Source organism: Seriola aureovittata, chromosome 19, assembly GCF_021018895.1.
Source record: "Seriola aureovittata isolate HTS-2021-v1 ecotype China chromosome 19, ASM2101889v1, whole genome shotgun sequence".
Classification (NCBI taxonomy): Eukaryota; Metazoa; Chordata; class Actinopteri; order Carangiformes; family Carangidae; genus Seriola; species Seriola aureovittata.
In genome coordinates this window covers 9,107,974-9,127,675 of record NC_079382.1, presented here as the reverse complement: position 1 = coordinate 9,127,675, position 19,702 = coordinate 9,107,974, and the positions used below count along the sequence as shown (strand labels likewise).

The 19,702-nt window shown below is 40.9% G+C and overlaps 1 protein-coding gene across 14 annotated transcripts in view; it reads left to right on the top strand.

Moving 5' to 3' along the window:
* epb41l2 (erythrocyte membrane protein band 4.1 like 2) overlaps positions 1-19,702 on the top strand; it is a 50,992-nt gene that overhangs the window by 14,317 nt on the left and 16,973 nt on the right. For all 14 annotated transcript variants that reach the window (XR_008830446.1, XM_056404948.1, XM_056404949.1 and 11 more), the window contains exons 2-14: positions 1,330-1,568; positions 1,730-1,915; positions 3,489-3,746; positions 7,131-7,235; positions 7,404-7,446; positions 11,113-11,188; positions 12,726-12,822; positions 13,019-13,143; positions 13,359-13,446; positions 15,714-15,866; positions 16,057-16,154; positions 16,715-16,887; positions 17,860-17,945. Coding sequence is in view for 13 of the 14 variants with exons in the window: in XM_056404948.1 (XP_056260923.1) it covers positions 1,344-1,568; positions 1,730-1,915; positions 3,489-3,746; positions 7,131-7,235; positions 7,404-7,446; positions 11,113-11,188; positions 12,726-12,822; positions 13,019-13,143; positions 13,359-13,446; positions 15,714-15,866; positions 16,057-16,154; positions 16,715-16,887; positions 17,860-17,945 (1,713 nt within the window). In the remaining variant the exon portion in view is untranslated. The remainder of the gene's footprint in view (positions 1-1,329; positions 1,569-1,729; positions 1,916-3,488; positions 3,747-7,130; positions 7,236-7,403; positions 7,447-11,112; positions 11,189-12,725; positions 12,823-13,018; positions 13,144-13,358; positions 13,447-15,713; positions 15,867-16,056; positions 16,155-16,714; positions 16,888-17,859; positions 17,946-19,702) is intronic.

Sequence of the window (19,702 nt, the reverse complement as noted above, 5' to 3'; positions counted from 1 at the left end):
GTCAGAAAGTAAAATGTACACGACATAACAAATAATAGAATCGGACTGAGAAGGTCAGAGAGACATAGTGTGGGAGAAAAAGAGACACAGTTAGAAACATTGAGTACAACAGTTGAAAGGCCAGTGGATGACAATGACTTAATAGTGTATGAATCATACACACACACACACACACACACACACACACACACCACACACACACACACACACACACACACACACACCAAAACAGGTAGACACCCATTGTGGGTAACAATGCAGATCCTGACCCCACCTTGCCCTCAAGACCAATGGTCGTCTAATGTAATCAGCAAATTAGTGTCATGCTGAATTACTATGTCTGTTTCTTTGATTGGGTGTGTGTGGACAGTGCTGCCAAAGATATTTGGGTTGAAGTGTGTGTGTGTGTGTGTGTGTGTGTGTGTGTGTGTGTGTGCGTGCGTGCGTGCGTGCGTGCGTGCGTGCGTGCGTGCGTGCGTGCGTGCGTGTGCGTGTTGACCACAGCTGCAGGGTAAAACCAATGACTCAGATATTAAGAATTGACTAGTTCGCCCTCTTACGCTGTGTGTCTATGTGTGTGCACAAATGTGCGTGACTGCTTGTAACCAGCTGTTGAGCTGTTGTCCCAGATGAAGCTCACCATGTGACATAATGACATCTTACACTGTTTTCTCGTTTGTGTACTTGGGTAAAAGGAATGGACCAACCCAAAAGCTAATGTTTCAAACAGCTATGAGCTCATGTGCTAACGGCTGCGAGATAAAGGACTGAGATCAACAAGTATATTTTAGCTTAATATATTTAATTTTGGTGTTGTATTGCTTTCATGATGAGGCACCTAATAGGTTTATAGTTATTGATATCCAGATTTTTTTTGTTTACCATTTGGTCCATCTCATATTGTGAAGAAAACATTGATTGCACTCAAAACTAGAAACTATGGGACCACATGGCTTATTCATAAAAGATACTCCAGACTAAAATCTGGAGTTGCATGCTATGCCATGAAAAATTTATGTTGGTGCCAAAATCTGTGGGGCAATCTTTTTCCAGCTCTCTGTCATATACTAACAGCCACAACAAATTTGCATTCTTATTAAAGTTATGGATATAGCAGAATATCATTTTCAGTGTTTCGGAATAATCTCAACGATGCTGATCCAATTAAATAAACCCAAATAAAATGTGTATATATATATATATATATATATATATATATATATATATATATACAACATTCATCATTAAAATGGTTTGGATTAATGTTGTCAATGTGTGATACTTAAAATCTAATCTAATGTTCCTCCATCACTCTTCTTTTCTCTGCAGGTTGACCTGTCACCATGACAACAGAAGCAGGCTCTGAAACAGAGGTGAAGGAGAAAGCAGAAGAGTCAGCTGCTCAGCCGGACCAATCAGAGAAGGTAACAGAAGAAACCCAGGAAGTAGCGAACGCAGAGGGAGAGGAGAAGGAGAAAGAAAAGGAGAAGGAGAAAGAGGGGAAAGACGGAAAAGGAATATCTCGATACCTGCCAACATGGCTTAAGAAGCAGAAATCTCAAAGCCAGGTACAGTAAAAATCCACTGTTATTATGTTGTAATGGCTGAATAGAAAACCCTGCTTAAATTATGATATTATAATGTTTATTTTCATATCATAACTGGGAATTAATTAATGTATGTAATATAGGTTAGACTTTTAATGTCTTTTTTTTCCTGACCCATGAAGACCTCTCCAACCAAGGAGTTCCCACCCACAGAGGAAGCCGTTAGCCCGGTGGCACAGGAAGAGGAGGGCCCTGCCCCAGAAGTGAACGGTCACGCAGAGGAAGTGGAAGAGAAGGAGGCAGTCAAGTCAGAGCAAGTGCAGGAAAAAGAGGCAGAATCTCATTCCAACGCCAGCGCAGACACTGAGGTACTTGTCACATGTGGGGTGCTCTCCACACCTCATCAGTACACACACGGGGAGATAATGTAGACCCATTAGTTTGCTTGCAGTCTGTCAGGCTGATATCTCTGTTTATCCTCCCAACACACACATTAACCTTGACGGAGTCAGAAAATGACGGTGAAGGTGCAAGAGAGTGCAAAAATAAAAACAAAACCAAACAGAAAGTAAATTTTTCTGAATTACATGGTTTACTTGCGGCCTGGTAGCAAATGTTTTGTCTGGTACCAGTATGTGGTCCAGGGGTTGGGAACCCAATTAGGCACACAATAGAAAAACACCCAACCCTTAAAGCAATAGTTCAACATTATGGGAAATACATGTATCTGCTTTTTTGCTGAGAGATAAGAAGATCAATACCACTCTCACCAAACACGCCACATATCTTTGTTTAATTCATATAAAAACCAAAGTATAAAAACAAGCTGTAGTCTTTTTGTAGAGTTGTGTGCTGAACTATTTCTTGGCCAGGTCTGGCATCTTGTGATCACTGCGAGCTGGCCAGGCAACCTGCTGAGATGGGGAGTTACTGCTCACAGCCAAGGAATAGTCTGGCATACACGGCAGCATTATTGATTTTCTCATTTACACATTGGCAAAAAAGTGAACAAGGCTGTCTCCCAAAATGTTGAGCTGTTCCTTTAAGGTAATCAATTGAGTGAAAAGAGGAGCATCACTACCAGTGAACATATGCTGCATTAGTTTTGATTGCCTGTAACTGTACTGCTACTGCGCATTAGTGTGTAAAGAATGATTGGACCATCCCGAGTCAAGTGTGACTAGACTGTAACATCATAATTTTCCATATTGGATTTGCATCAAAATTCAGTTGGATACATTACTTTGAGGATTGCATGGTGTGTCACAGTGGTGAAACTACCACCAAACTGGTCCCCCAGCCATAAGCAGGTGTAAAGTACTTTGCTTAAACAAATTTCCTCCCACGTCAGTCCAACACACGTTGTTTTGGATACAGACTTTATAAAGTTCCTCATTTTTAGATTAAATAAGAAACAAAGGGACGAACTGCTGTCAGGTAGATACTAGGATACCATTTTTCACAACACTCAAGCAGTGTAGAGATACACTGACATTCCACAGCAGGACACACTGGTCTGTTTAAAACTGCTGCTCAGCCAAGAGAGAAAGAGAGGGAGAAACACACGCACTCACAAAGCCATTCTCCCACATACACATGCACACACATAAACTGTTCCATCCAGCGATCACATTAAGCCACCCAGGCCCACCCAGTGACATCAACATTTCACTAATCAGGCCAAAAGAAACGCCTGTAGTTCCTAAGAGCAAATGCAGACTAGAAGGGGAATTACAGAGAGTGATCGAGAAAACGGTGTTTTCTCTTTCTTACTTTGGAGATTTTAGATGATTTCCTTCATGCTACTGAACAAATGATGAGTTTTTTAAAGAAGATTGGAAGTTTTTATGTAAGGGCCACAGTGGGAGACCCTGTGATCTTCTGAGGTTTGACATTATTTTTTACCCCCTTTTTTTTTCCTTGCACCTCAAACTTCTTCAGCCTGCCAAGGAAGAGAAGGTGGAAGAGAGTGCTGAGAAAAGTCCCGAAGAGACCAAGGAGACAACAGAGGGAGAAGGAGCAGAGGAGGATAAGAAGGAGCAGGAAGACGAGGTGCAAGGTGAAGGGGAGGGAGGAACAGAAGAAGGCCAGACTTCCATTTTCCAGTCTCCTCTTCGCCTTGTGAGGAAGACCAAGATGAAACTGGTGGTGTGTCATGTGACCCTACTGGACGGGACCGACTTCACCTGTGAGGTGGAGGTAAGACACTGGAGCAAGACAGGCATGATGAAGGAGTATTTATTTAATTATAGAATTTAGATTTAGTCCTTGTAAAAGGCCTTTTTAAGAACTATAGAGATACGTAAAGTGATATTGAGATAAGTTTATTTTCTTTCTGTTTGTAAATGCATTTTGGTGACAGTCCAGTCTTCCAGGGTTGTCACGCTGCTGCAAATTGGGGGTGGGCTTCTCACACTTCCTCTACATCAGTTTAGATGAGGAAAATAAGTGCTTAGAGTTTAGCTCTGTTTTGATTACATGGGATCGAAGCAATAAGTCATAGTTGATGTGTACAAAATCGCAGAATGCGATGGAACATGGAGAATGTTTCAAGCTTTCCACTTTAACGTTTTCCTTTCATATGTGTCATGGGGCCAGATAGAATCGTCCCTGTTACTATCAGCATTTCTCTATTTGACATGACTCCTTCAGTGTGTGAGAGACTGATTAGACACTGTCATACAACATGCATGTCACTGAGAAAATCAACAAGTGGTCTTTTCATAAGAGGAAAGTTTCAGCGAACTGACACATTGTCCTTCTTATGTTGCTTTGTGAGTGAAGTGTGCCACATGTGAGAGCCAGTGTGTCAATGATGTAATCGCTAATAGGATCAGATCTGGTGTGTGTGTCTGTGCATTTGTTTGTGTACACATGAGTGTTGGGGTATTTAACTTTCTGACTCAAAGTGCAGTTATGGCAGAAGCAGCCGCTCACAGTGTTTGGGTGTGGTTTAAGGGATAAATGGAGAGCAAAGCAGCGCGCGCTGCAGGGGCTTGTCTGGTGACCAGAACACACACACACACACACACACACACACACACACACACACACACACACACACATAAACCTGGCAGATTATGGGGGTCCCACCGGATTAGTGTTCTGCATCTGCTACTCAAACAAACACGAGCCCCAGACCCTACTACACACTCGTACATGCATGTAGATAATAACAATTTATTAGGAATATATTTTAAAGACTCCATGATAATTAAAACTTTTTATCTCATAATGTATCTGTAATTTCTGAGCTGTTTTGATACTGTATTGTTTACTAGATTTTAGGAACTTTGGATGGATATAATTATTAATTTGATGCAAATGATGTCCTTGCTTATTATCTATTGGTTCTTTTGCATGTGTGTTTTTCTCATTATTACCATAACTATGGTTAAAAACTTGTTTCCCAAGTCGCATGCACATTTTTAGCTGTACCCCTCCTCACATTCCCACAGTCACTCACATTCAGTGGGAAGCTGCCCAGAATAGCCACCGTGCAGGTCCATTGGAACTGTTAACAGTTATGTTCCTGGTTCATAGGCCCCTCAATAGAATAGTAAGCTTTTTCCAGGTTTAGATTTTCCCATTTGGTCTGGGATTTTGAGCTGGCATCTTTACCACGGTAAAACCCGCTTCCTAATCTACAGCATGCCAACGCCCCACCGCGTGCCTGTGAATGACTACGGCTGTTTGAACAGTAGCTGCTTTGTCTCACAACAGATAACGCTGATACTGCAGCTAACTGCTATTGTCCTAAAGTGAACACACACACACACACACACACACACACACACAGACAAACAAACACAAAAACAATAACACACACACACACACACACACACACACACACACACATCCATCCATCCATCCATCCATCCATCTATCCCTCCCTCCACACACTGGCATAGTTAGGTTGCGAGAGGGAGAGATGCACAATGCATTCCAGAGATTAAATTTTCTCTTTTGCCCAGCCGGCCTCCAACACACACACACACACACACACACACACACACACACACACACACACACACACACACACACCAGCTTCCACTCTAACTCCCTCTCCATCATCCATCCATCCTATTTATTAACTGATGGCATCAAACTTATTCCAGTGTAATACCTTAATACATACTTTATTAGTTGTAGCGCCTTAAACCTCGTCCAGACTCGAGTGAGTTTCAAAGGAGGGTCTTGGTGTCACATGGTCTTAATGCTGTTTCTAAGAATTTCATTAGTATTGGTTACAGCAGGGTTTTAGTGTCACACGGTTGAAGTACCATTTCATAGAATTTCATTAGGTTCCAGTCAGACATGAGTTAAGTAGTATTTGCAGATTTGCAGATATTAGGTGCATGTACTGCCGTATGTTTACACTGGAAAAACAAGATACAGACAAGGATCTCAAGTTATCTTTCTTTCTATTATATGATCGTTATACTGTTTCATATCTGTTCATGATGATATTTATATGATTCCTTTCCTGCAGTTAAAACACTTTGGTTCGTTGGGATGTAGGGATTTAAACCTCATTCAGCTTTTCATTTATATTGCTCAGAATAGAGGCTATAAAATTGGGAAGTATTTTATTGACTTTTTATCTTGTCCATGCATGTTTGGAAAAGCCTCTCGGATCAGTGTTGTACAAATCAATGTCTGTCACAGGCAATGTGTGACAGACACCCAAAAGGTTATGAGTGAAAGTTTCCTTCCTCCCATTTGATATTTCAGATTTATGTAACTGCCTGGAGATGTTACACACTTGTCCTTAGGTAGTGCCTTGCTTGGAGGCACATTGGCACAGGCACAGAAACCCAGAAAGGTCACATAGTCACATTCTTTGGGCGTTCAGAATGCAGCTACAGTGTGTCTGCGTGTATGTGGTGCATGTTTCCGCAGATGTTTTCGGCTGTCCCAGGACAAGAAAAATGCGCTCTTTCATCCTCTTCCCCTTCCACTTTCACCACGCTCCCTGCCCCGTCTGCAAGTCTGTCTGCGTAATGCCGTCTGTACGCCAGTGTCAGACTGAGGCTGTGCTGACTAACTGAAAAGAAATGAGCATTATTTAAGTATTTCATTCTTTCTCGTCTTTTTTTTCCCACTCTCTCTGTCTGACCTTCTGTCTGTCCAAAGGGCGCCATTATGTGTTTGTGTGCGTGCACGCTCGAACATGCACGCATGGATGTGTGCTAAATGTCATTGTCATAGCTGAGTGTGGAGGATTTTATTGCTAAGGCTCCCATCGGCCTTATGAAGGAATGCGTCGCCCAAAGACAGATAGAGAGACTGAGGAAAAAGAGCAAGACAATAATGAAACAGATGTAAATGAAAAAGAAGGAACAGAGATGCTTTGATTGAGAACTATAGACTAGAAGTTTTAAAGTGTCTCACTAGATGATACAAAATTATTTTTTTCATAGAGTACTCATATTTTGCTGTCATATTTCTTAACCTCTCAAATGTCATTTGAAACTTGACTAGTGGAAACATTACGTAGTAGCTTTTAATATTCTTTTCCCTTTCAAATGTAATGTGCAATTATTACTTGGTGTTTGAATATCTCTCTCTCAAACTCTACAGAAACGAGCAAAGGGCCAGTACCTGTTCTTTAAGGTGTGTGAGCACCTTAATCTAATGGAAAAGGACTACTTTGGACTGATATACAAGGACAGCCATGAACAGAAGGTAAGCATCCATACACACATAGACAGAATGTACTAAATGCCAAACAAGTCAGTAGCGCACACACGTAGAAACTGCAGACATGTACGTCTGGATAGTGTTTCACACTGTTTTGTGACGGAGGTTAACTGTCTTCTTGATCTGTGTCTATCTCTCGTTTGCTCACTCCAGTGTTGGCTGGATCCCACTAAGGAAATCAAGAGACAGATCCGCAGTAAGTTTTATTTTTCAAATCACACTCTTGGTTTTTCTGGATTGTGACTCAAAGATATGCATGTCTGTCCATCCATCCTCCATCCATCCATCTGCCTCAGCAGTACAAGTTGTTTCACATAAAACACGGGCCGCAACTTCTCAGCCAAAAGCACTGAATAAAATATAAATTTTTAATTGATTAAATAGTGTGAGTGCTCCCATACCGGAGGAAAAACAAACTGCATCACAATCAAGTCAAACAAACCTAGAGACATCTGAAACCCAACGATAGCAGCCTGGCAGCGTAGAGGAGGTTACCAGAGTGTGATCACTCTGCTCCATTATTTATCAATCTCTTTATTACTTGTTGTTAACTTCTAAATGCAGGGCAAGGTGTGGCATCTCTGAAGCTTTATCCGTGTCATCTGAATCTTTTTTTCTCTTTTTTATTTATTTATTTTTTTTTTTTACATGCAGCATGCCAATAACACTGGAGAAGCTGCCCTCACTTTTTGATAACATCCATAGTTCTTTTTAATGTGTCTTGTTCAATTATTTTTCCAGGGTTTTTGAAGAATGTGCCTGTAAGGCATAATTTAACTTTTTCTTTTTGCACTTTATTTCATTTCTTCCTTTTTTTAATAAGTCAAAACAGGCTTTAAATCACAGCCTAAAACTCAGTCACACTTTTTTAGAGTAAGACTTAGAAAACATATAACATATAATTTTGGCTCATAAAGGGTTATTTTAGAATTAGTGCATGTGAGGTAGTTATGTCTGGGTGTGTGAGGACTGTGTGTGGTTTCATGTGGATGTGTGGTGAGTGTACATGCCTGTGTTTTTGTGGCTGTGTCGCTGTGTGTGCCTGTGGTTCATGGATGAGTGGTACGCATCTGGTGAACATTTTTCTGTGTGTGAATGTTAATACAGAGAGAGAGAGAGAGAGACTGTATTATCATGTGTGCCTGTGTTCATGTGAGTTGAATGCCTCTGCCTGTGTGTGTACACACAAAGTACCACACAAATGACAGGCTTGACACCATTGAGCTCTAAACTACCATCGGTCTGCACTCGGGTATCTGGGGCTACATTGCCATAAAAAATGCAAACCAAACATTTTCTACTGCTGCTGCTTCACATTAAAAGCATTTCACTGGTGAAACAGGAGTTGACTTTTATTATGAAATAGTCACAGGAAAGGTAATGTGTATGTACAGAGATCAACTTTGCCCTACAGATTTCCTTTGGGCTATTGTTTTGTGGTGTGGGTATGGAGGCTCTGTCTATGGTTAGGCTCTACATCTGAGACTCCTGTCCACGTTACAGGTTACTATGGCAAGAACAATGTGGGTGTGTCCACTTATTGTGTTTCTCACAATCTGGTTTAAGGGTGGGATGCGAAAGTGGAAAAAAGGTAAAAAATTCCACAAGTGTTCAAAAGCAAGGCCAGTAGAATGAGGTAAATCTGCTCAGAAAAAAAAGTAACAAAAAAATTCTGATACAGTAAACATCCTTGAAGATGTTGGCAGGGAAGATAAACATGTAGGAAAATGTGACCGCAAAATAAGGGGGAAAACTGTGAAAGAGTAGGTGAAGTATCTGGTATCAGAACTAGACTGAGAGCCAATGGAAATCAAACTTGGACCAAAGAACTGAGCTGTCTGAAGTCAAATGATTTTCATTGGAAGAAATGCTATGCATTGAAGTTCAGCAATGAAAACTGTCAGTCCTCAAGTCTGACGTAAGTACCACTGGAAGTAAAACATTCAGTGGTAGTTCTGAGTGATCAAGTGAGCTCCTTCTTAGATTTCACTTTTACAGATAATGAGAACAAGATTTTGTCTTACTCCAGAGGTCATGCTTAATTTCGCTGGAAGCCAAGCAGAAAAGCTGAGGAGTCTGAATTTAGTGGCTGTTGTTAATGTTTAACAGCAGGATTCATGTTCCTCCCATAATCAGACCAACTTTTGGGTGTCGCACCATGCTGATACTGTCAGGGCACTGTCATTATACATTTGCAGACAATTCTGTTCAATTTCTACGTTGAGAACTAATGGGCAGATATTTTGATTTTGTTGGCTTTACCACATAAACACATAAGTAATGAAAAGAAGGCCTGAGCTGACAAATTTAAACTGGAATTCCAATTGTTCCTCCTTATTTATTGCTTCACAAGCTGGAATTCCGCTAATGCTAAATTTTGTAGAATCATAAAACCAAGAATGTGTGTCTAATTTCTATTTAGAAAAATAGGCTTTTAATGGAATGGTTCATCCAAAAGGGTGGGATAATGGGTGGTGAAGAGAAAGTGCTAACAAGAAGGGAGTGGAGGAATTGTTGCCAGATACAGTGCAGTGGTCTTGGGGAGGTGATAGATAGGGCGTATGTTACTATATGTATGTGTGTGTGTTCATATTTATATATATATATATATATATATATATATATATATATATATATATATATTATATATATATATATATATATATATATATATATATATATATATATTCTATGTGTCATGAGGAGGAATGATCGTTGGTTGTGGTTGTGTAGAAAGAAGAAATGCTCACAAGAGACTCCCAGAGCACTTAGTGCTGCTAACAAAACATACAAACTCAATCTCACTCCCAGCCATTTCTCTTTCACTTAACACACATCGATATTCACCAGCAGAGACACACAGACTAGGAGACAGGAATATCTGCTCCTAATGCTTTTCATTGTTGTACCATATGTTTACAATAACTATCAAAATGGTTATTAGTTGAAAAATAATACATTTTTTGCAGTGAGATTGTCTTTGTTGAATTTTCTCATCTGATTTCAGTGTCCCCCATCCTTCCTGCTCCTCTGGGACACAGCTGGGGAGGGTGTGTGTCTGTGTGTGTTTCTGCATGTTAGGATTTATTGCTGTCTGTCCATTTGCGTATGTGTGTATACATGGATGTGTCTATGACCTTGGGGAAGGAAGTGGTCGCGATGTGATGTCATCTTCTCCCCAGTTGGATTTTCCAGATGATGTGATCACCATCTTTTATCAAGCGTGTGTACATGGGTGTATGTGTGTTGCCGGGTGGTGCCAATCAGTACAGACAAGATGGAGATATCAAGGGTGGCAGGCATGGCAATATGGTCTCCCGCAGGAACGAGAATAGGAAATTGGAGCCAAATGAAGATTGAAATGAACTTAGTGCTCTCAGAAAGGAAGCACAATGATGGAGATATTAGTGGTGATATTGTTGGTTGACCATGTTTTTGTATCTGATGATGATAAAGATTACAGTTTGGTATTTGGTCAAATTAGAATGAGGTTATGCAATATCAGATCTGCTGCGTATTTGTGTGTGTGTGTGTGTGTGTGTGTGTGTGTGTATGCATGCATGCATGCATGCGTGATGTACCAGGCTTAGTGCTTTCTAAAAGCTGTTCTGCATTAGTTGCCCTCACTCACACACACGCACAGACAGATGGGCAGAGGGACGGATGGAAATGGATAGAACGTTGAATAGATGCATAGAAATACCGACCACCCTGATTATAATGCTAAATGAAAATCTCAGATTTTAGATTATGTTTTTGTAGTTCTCATCTGTGCATTATTCTTCTGCACTTAGAATACATTTGTAATATTATTGTGCTGTAAATCACTCATGTAACTCAGTAACAATCTCCTTCTCTCCAGGTAACAACTGGCAGTTTGCATTCAATGTCAAGTTCTACCCTCCTGACCCCTCACTGCTCACTGAAGATATTACCAGGTACACACACGTATGCACGCACACACACACATACACACACACACACGTCAGAGATGTACCATTGTTTACTTAAATCTAGGGCAATGGAACAAGCTGTAAACACAACACTGACATATCATCACCAAGTTGTTATAGCAAACGTGTTAGGAAACAGTTGCCTACCTGCACAGACACAGAGACAGTAGTATTCGTTTGGAGTTGTGTTTCTTACTGCCTGACAAATATAAGGGTTAATATTCACTCTCCTTTTAGTGCTGTTTTTGGTCTCCACCAGCCTCAGAAAAATATCTGTTGGGCAGGCAGCATACAGTTGATATATCTGTGATATGAGGTAAATAGGTGACAGTGAGCAAAATCATTAGAGTAACAGGTTGTCAAAACAAAAAAATAAGATGTAAAAAGGTTAAAATGATCTATAGAGCCGAGGGAACTGCAGAAATAGGCAATAATTCTCCACATTACACCTTTGATTGTCAATGTAAAAATATTTATTGGTGCAAATCAGTACACTGTAGCCATGCCCAACCAGGTCTGCAATAAACAGAAGTTTAAAAAAGGTATTGTGCACATCTTAAATTCATTTGTATTTAGACATATGCACACACACACAGGCATGCTCCAAGTACACAGCATTTAGGGTGAAGTGTATGTCTAATGGAGCGAACAACTTCTCTGATGGTTGAAGTGAAAAAGGCTAATTGAGGACACACAAAAACACACTCACTAACATGCATATACTCACTTAGACAAGTACCAACAAAGGACAAGCACTGGGCGGTTACAGGAACTGCTGTTGTTCCTCCAGCACTATCGAGGTATCATTCTGCCTATTTATCTTTTGTTAAGTTTCAATAGGCAGATTAATTGTTACTCATAGCTATTTTTCACAGGGTTTTACACAGACGGTACTATGTTGATTCACTTACAGTAAATACAAGATTGTCCTGGTGCAGTACACTGGCTCAGTGAAGAGAAACCCTGGAGCTGGATGACTGAGGTTTAAGCCTCCGTGTCAGCAAGTGTTGGGCCTACTGAGGTGACTTTGAATGACATTTTTCAGTGACCAGAGTGATACATTTACCAGCACCCTGAGGTGTCTGCATCAGTCATACAGAAGCTCCATACACGAAATGAGTTCTTCCATAGAGATTTACTGCAGAGGGAAGCTGACTCTGCTGTAAATCCCCACGACCACCGGACAGTTCACTTAAATGCAAACATACATGTTATGCAACTGAGTTTGTGTATGTGATGGTGAGGATTAGACATAAGGTTATTCCAACAAACCAGTGTACCAGCATACTAAGAACAGTGTGCAACAAATACAGCACCAACGAAGAAGTTTAATCCGCACCAGCTGACCCTGTGCTTGGGCCTCACAGGAGGAGAGGCAATTTGGCTACACAGTTCATTTTATTATTATCATGAATGGGCTGGTTTTAGTTCAAAGAAAGGCCTACATCTTTTTTTTTTCTCGTTGTGAAAAGACTTCAGTTCACTGAAAAGCAGTCCTTCTCTCCATTTCCCTTTCTCATAGGTACCTGTTGTGCCTGCAGCTCCGTGAAGATGTGGCTTCTGGACGACTGCCTTGCTCATTTGTAACTCACGCTCTGCTGGGGTCATACACATTGCAGGTATAGTTGTGTGTGTGTGTGTGTGTGTGTGTGTGTGTGTGTGTGTGTGTGTGTGTTGTGTGTGTGTGTGTGTGTGTGTGTGTGTGTGCGCAGTGCATCTGCAGGTGGGTAAGGAGCTACCAAATGTGCAGTTTCCAGATGTGACCTTGTCTGCTTCTGTGTCTAGGTGAATTGACTGTCCTTTATTGGTTTACAGGCAGAGCTCGGTGACTGTGAACCCGACCAGCCTCGGCCGCTGGACTACATTAGCCAGCTGACCTTTGCTCCCAATCAGAACAAAGAGATGGAGGAGAAGATTCTTGAACTCCACAAGTCCCACAGGTCAGAGAGAACAGGCTCTTGTAGTTGAGGGAAAACAACGTCTGACAACATTTGTCATTAAAAGCTGTAGATTTGTCTTATTATTGTAACCTCTAGTAAAGGGATCATGACTGAATCTTTTTAATGTACTGTATGATCTGAAAATTTGGGGTTTATGCCTTTATATTATTTTTAATCTGAGGATGTTTGTAATAAATTGGCTTTTGTGTGTTTAGGGGAATGACACCAGCACAGGCTGATGCCCAGTTTCTAGAAAATGCCAAGAAACTGTCCATGTATGGAGTGGACCTGCACCATGCTAAGGTACAAATGAATCCTCCTCTCCTCTCCTCTCCTCTCCTCTCCTCTCCTCTCCTCTCCTCTCCTCTCCTCTCCTCTTGTTATCGACATCTGGGGAGTAGCAGAGTTTCTTTGATGTAGGACGAATGTGCCACTGTGTCTGCATGTTTGTGTCACTGTATCTGTGTGGTTGTGCGTGTGTGTGTGTGTGTGTGTGTGTGTGTGTGTGTGTGTGTGTGTGTGTGTGTGTGTGTGTGTGTGTCAGCTGTACAAACACTCAGGGAGGCCATTGCCATGGGAACAGCCAGTCTCTCTCTCACTGGGATAGCAGGCCATCAGCAGAGTGCGTGCATGTTTCCATGTGAGTCTGAGTATGTTTGTGTGTCTTTGTGCAAGACAGGCAGAAAATATAGGGGAAATATGCATGAGAGAGAGAGGGAAAGATGGAGTCTTAAAATAGAAAGAGAGGATGTGAGGTTGAGGACAGTGACAAAGAAATGGGGGACAGAGACGAGGTTGGAGTGAGACGGGGACAGATCCTTTAAAGATAGAACGAGACGAGTCCCCTTTAAGGGCATGCTCCACTTGTTTGCAACACAGAGACAGAGAACCAGGGGAAAAGATGAGAGCAGAAGAGAGAGCGTTTCAAATGTTGAAATCTTTTTTTATGGCATACCAAAGTTGTGGGAATTCAAGCAGCAGATCTATTTCTGTCTTGTACCATTAATTTGTTGTGCAAGGTTTGTAACCGCAAAATCCACAAAGAAACCTTGTCAAATACTGTTTGTCACACCACCCTGGATTATCAGAATCATGTTGAACAAACACAGATTAATGTTTCTGTGTTTAACTAATGTCAAATTTGGCACATTTGATCATTCGTGGTTGTGTGCGAGGCTTTTCTAAGTTGGTGTTTGGCAGTGGAATTGTGTTTTTCAACCTGCGTCAACTGGCTGATTGTAGATCTTCTCATCATAGACACAACATTGTCTGATAACAGGACACATTTGTGGCAGTGGTAAATGCTATGTTTTGTTGTCAGTCTCTCACAATTTAAAATCAGGAGCTAATTTGTTGACTCACTGTTTCACACTGACATTAAACAACAGGAGGTACAAAATACAATATACACTGAACCTGAATAGTAACTGTTAAGTGTGTTGAAACAAAATACATTTGTTTTTTGTGACTACAACGGAGTGAACTTACAATAAAAAATAAAATAAGAAAAACTACACTTTAACTAATGGAATAGGGTGGTCGGTGTAGTGTTTTTGTTTGCAGATAACTGTGTTAACACCATGAAATGCAGTTATTCCATGAACTACTTGTGTAAAGCGTGTCCCAGTATGCAGAGTGATGATTTGAATAGTGTGACAGCAGCAGGGACAAAAAGCAGAATACACTTGGTAGATTAATAAGCAAGTTGATTTTATTTAAAGAAGCATTTACTCTACTGAAAATTCAAACCCTGATATATAGTAGTATTTTAGATACTCTAGGTTTCAGTTCATTTCAGTTCTATTTGTGTAGTGTGTGTAAGTGTTCAAAGTCAAGCTGCATCATTACGTCCATCTTTTATTCCAATTGTTGAGTAATATTGAATAAAAGGATCATCTACAACATGTGGTTAGGATTACCTTCATAACTGAGGCCCTCTCTTCCAGAGTGAGTGACTGAATGATGGTGATCACTAGTAATCTTAACTTCAAACACCACATGCTTCTTGCTGCAGCCACTGACGAGTGTTTATTTATTCACTGAAACAACAGAAAGGAATGGAAAATTGTTTTCCTCCTCCATCTACTCTGTTAATGTGTCTAAGCCAAAGAGCTGAAATGTATCTGTAGTGGCAGCACAAGGACAGAGATCGATGACTAGCTAATAGCATGGCAAAGCCATGTGATGTCCGTGTGTGTGTCCCAGTAAACTGTCCATTATCAACATATTGTCTCCTCCATTAGTCCAACAGATTTTTCCTGTGTTAATTCACTGCTGTAATCAATACGCCCCTTACCATTACCAGATGGCCTTGGACTTAAAAGCTTTGTTAGTGAGTTAGTCTTCCAGCTAACTATGTTACCGTACTGAATGACAGTGTTTGTGTGTGTGTGTGTGTGTGGTAATTGAGTTTTTGTTGACCTTAAGCAGACTACTTTAGAAATCAATTGGCTTACAGTATGATCTGATTTAGCCTAACAAGTGGCTAAATATAAAGCTGTTTCACAGAGATTAATTAATTATTTCACAATAAAATGTATTTCATGTACATTTGTATCTGTCTGTTACAGGATTCTGAGGGTGTGGACATCATGCTAGGTGTGTGTGCCAACGGACTCCTGGTTTACAAAGACAGACTTCGGATAAATCGTTTTGCTTGGCCCAAAATACTCAAGATTTCATACAAGAGGAACAACTTCTACATTAAGATCAGACCAGGAGAGGTATGCACCCAGGCACATACACATGTGTAAACACAGACTGTGAATACTGAGATTTCCTCCCTCCTACACACAAGAATGCAAAACCAGAAATGATTTTCTCTAGTGTTAACATAACAGAATACACATAGCATACTGTACATGGCTTGAGATAATTTCTCCTGTGGTGGATGAAATATCTTTTCTTTGATAGACGGAGCAGTTTGAGAGCACAGTGGGATTCAAACTCCAGAATCATCGATCTGCCAAAAGGCTGTGGAAAGTCTGCGTGGAGAATCACAGTTTCTTCAGGTAGAAATGCACACACTCAAACACACACTATGAAGAAAAACACACACTACGAAGAACGCATGTACTGTGTATGGACAAGGATTTCAGAGATGTACATTCTTGTGTTCAGGGTATCAAAACAGCTTGTTAGGTAACGTTCAATGAAGAAACCTGTGCTTCATCAGGCTCAAGAAAACACTGTGTCTCTTGCCAGAAAACAAATGGAGAGAGTGTATCTCATAGTTGTTTAACTAGTCTGATGCCTGGGGTAAAACATACACACTAATACATCTGCACAAAGATGAAAGAAGTGCCCAGCATTGCTGCAAGTGTGCGCTCTATCTGTATGTTTGGGTGTCTGTGTGATAGAGAGAGAGAAGAGTAAGCTTTAATATCCTGTTGAAGGGGGACTTGTCTGGAAACATTCCGCCTCTCTCCTGCATGGATATATAACTGTAACTATTTAGTTTTATTGCAAAGTAAATCACTCTGAATACGTTTTAAAATGCATGCTCTTCTACTGCATTCCCCCGTCATTGTTTCCCTTCCTGTTACCTTCCGTCTCTATCTCTTGTCTCTAGGTTAAATGCTCCAGAACCTCCAACCAAGGCTCGCTTCTTGACTCTGGGTTCTAAGTTCCGCTACAGCGGACGAACACAGGCCCAGACCCGCCTGGCCAGCTCCCTTATAGACCGACCTGCACCCAACTTTGAACGCACCTCCTCAAAACGCATCAGCCGCAGTCTGGATGGAGGTAACGCAATCACAAGACACTCACAAAGTGACAGTGAAACATGACATTCCAGCTTCACTCTGAACAATATTAAATGAATGGATAGACAGACGAAAAGAGGAATGGAAGGAATGATGTGGAAGTGGGTTCGTGTGTGTGTGTGTGTGTGTGTGTGTGTGTGTGTGTGTGTGTGTGTGTGTGAAATGCACTGTGTCTGACCAGATACAGGAAATAGCTACAGCATATGTTTCCTGTCACACACAGAGAGACAGAAGGAGAAAGAAAAAAAAAAATGAAGAAAGAATGTTATTTGTATGTCAAAGAAATAGGCCCTTATAATGAAAGAAATATACAGTCACTCTCACATCAATAAAATGTCCTGGCAGAAAACAAAATGGAAAACTACAGCACAGATCTAACAAATTCCTCAAATTTGGCATACACAGCACAAAAATTAACAAGTAGTCAATGGCTCCTATCTTATAAATGACCTCATATGTTGTAGAAATGTAACTAGAACTAATACTGTCTGAATTTTTACAGAAACGTGATACTTTATTAACTTCATGATGCTCAAATGAGCCGTTTTCACAATATCAAATACATATTTTATTGTCTTTGGAAAACAATTAACACCGTTTCTGTGGTTTTCCGGATTTGCAGTAACAGATCCCACTGCGTGCAGCTGTGTACTGCTGTTTCATCTGTGTCAGGTTTATTCCACTAGCTTACATTGTCCCCTGCTGGACACATGAATCCACTGCAAGCCAGCAACGTTGTTTAGGAGTAAATGGAATCAATTCTGTGAAATTCATGCATGTGCAGTAGTTTTTGAAGTATCTATCCTCACTGTTTTGGTTAAATATGGCTCTGACCAACATGTGAACAAAAAGTCTTATGTCAATGAAGATTTATGCAATTGTCACTGTGTGTAAATCTGTTGACAAGTTGAGTTTTTATTCATTTATTTTGTTTTTTTTCTCATTCCTTTAGCACCAGTGATCAGCATTACTGAGGCCGGCAGGGACACAGCTGAGAACGGACGTGAGCACCGCCTGGAGCTCCACTCTGACTCTAAGGTATATGTGTGTGTGTGTGCTTTTACATTATGTGTGTTCGGAAAAACAGCACAGAAAAGTCTAGCAAGTCTTTCTGTTTCGTTATTTGTTGTCTTTATCGTATTTTGAAACCACATTGTCCCACAGGAACTGTTTGTCTTTTTGTGTCAGAGACAGACAGACAGTATTTATCTGGGTGATGGAAAGATAAAAAATGTATGTTTCTATCTGAGACTTTGTCTCAGCATCAAGTGAATCATATAGAAGCACTTGTTGATTTAATGTTGCATAGATCAATTCTTAGTGTGTCTGTAAAAATCAACATTTTTAATTAAGACAGACTTTTGGTTGGTATGCTGTTATGTTAATATGATGTATACAAATGGGGAAGACCAGGACCACTGTTCTGTGTGTAAGCCAAGAAGAAGAAGCATTACTGTGGGCCCAGTCTGCAGGTCCATCTGCACTGTATATCTGGAGCTGTATATATCTGAGGACCACCATAGCAGGATGTGGCTTATATCTGGGTGGGAACAATGAAATGGTAAAGCAGGTTTGTTATTTCCACACTGAGCCAATGATTCATAAAAGTGATCCTCAAAGATAGGCTACAAGTGAATAATAATGGCACCAGAGCTGAAATGTAAGCCTGGAGGCTTGGCTTTGTCCGCAGCACCAACAAGTACAGTTTCAAATTGTTGTCTCAAGACATTTAATCCTCAGGATGAAATGACAGAATCATAACTGGCCACGTCAGACAGGTGTGGGGCTCTTTTTGTATCAGGACAATTAATGGGCTTTTGTTTGATGACTACTGATCTGTAGGTGTTGACAAAGAGTCATTCACTTGTTTCATTTCTGTTTTCACATGATTCTTCAGATACTTTTTTTCCACTAGGTGGATCACTACAAGGAACAGGAGGCAGCCAGCCTTGGCCTTTTGTCTCCTTAATATGTGCATATGTGTGTGAACAAGAGGGGGGACACAGACCAACTAGACTGACAGAGAAAGTCTATTAGCATTTGCAGCTACAGTCTTTACCAGAGCGGCTAAGGTAGCCATGACGGTATGCACGGTTAGAGGTTGCATCTTCTGGCCTCTCCACTCACAAGTGTCCTGTAGTAATGATCTGTGTGCACTAGCGGGACCTAGGTCAGCCCTAAACCAAGCCTGCCTGTGCCCAGCACAGGGGTATATATTAATTACTACTGTATGTTATGCATGCCTCCTGTTTCACCCCACACTTTCCCTTTCCTCCTCCTAACCTTCGCTCACACCCCGGCACTGTGGACTCTGTCTTAACCCTCGCTTAGTGGCGACACCCTGTAGACACTGTTTCTGCACACAACTGTAATCTGCTCTATGCTGTACCCTGCTATGTTCACTTTTAACCTATTGTGGTGTGCTGTTCACTGACTAATGTTATGTCTCTTTCCCTCTCTCTTTTTTCCTTCACACCCCCTTTTTTTCTTTTGCTCTCCTCACTCCGCTCTTGCATGCTCTCATTTTTGCCATAATTTCATGAAAATAAAAAATGAAATTATTTGTATTTAATGCACCCTATGTTGGATGTTTTGGTTTTATGTTTAACTTATTTTACTTCTTCGCTGCTTGGTCCTGCACTTTGTGGATATGTGTGCATGGGTGTCTCCTTTCTTTTCCCCACCCACTCTATGTCTCTCCCCACTTTTTTGTTTGTTCCTCTGTCTTGTTGTCTCCTTCTTCCTCTCCTTTTCCTTCTTCCTGCCTGCGCTTTTCTCTCCTTCAATCCTCCCCC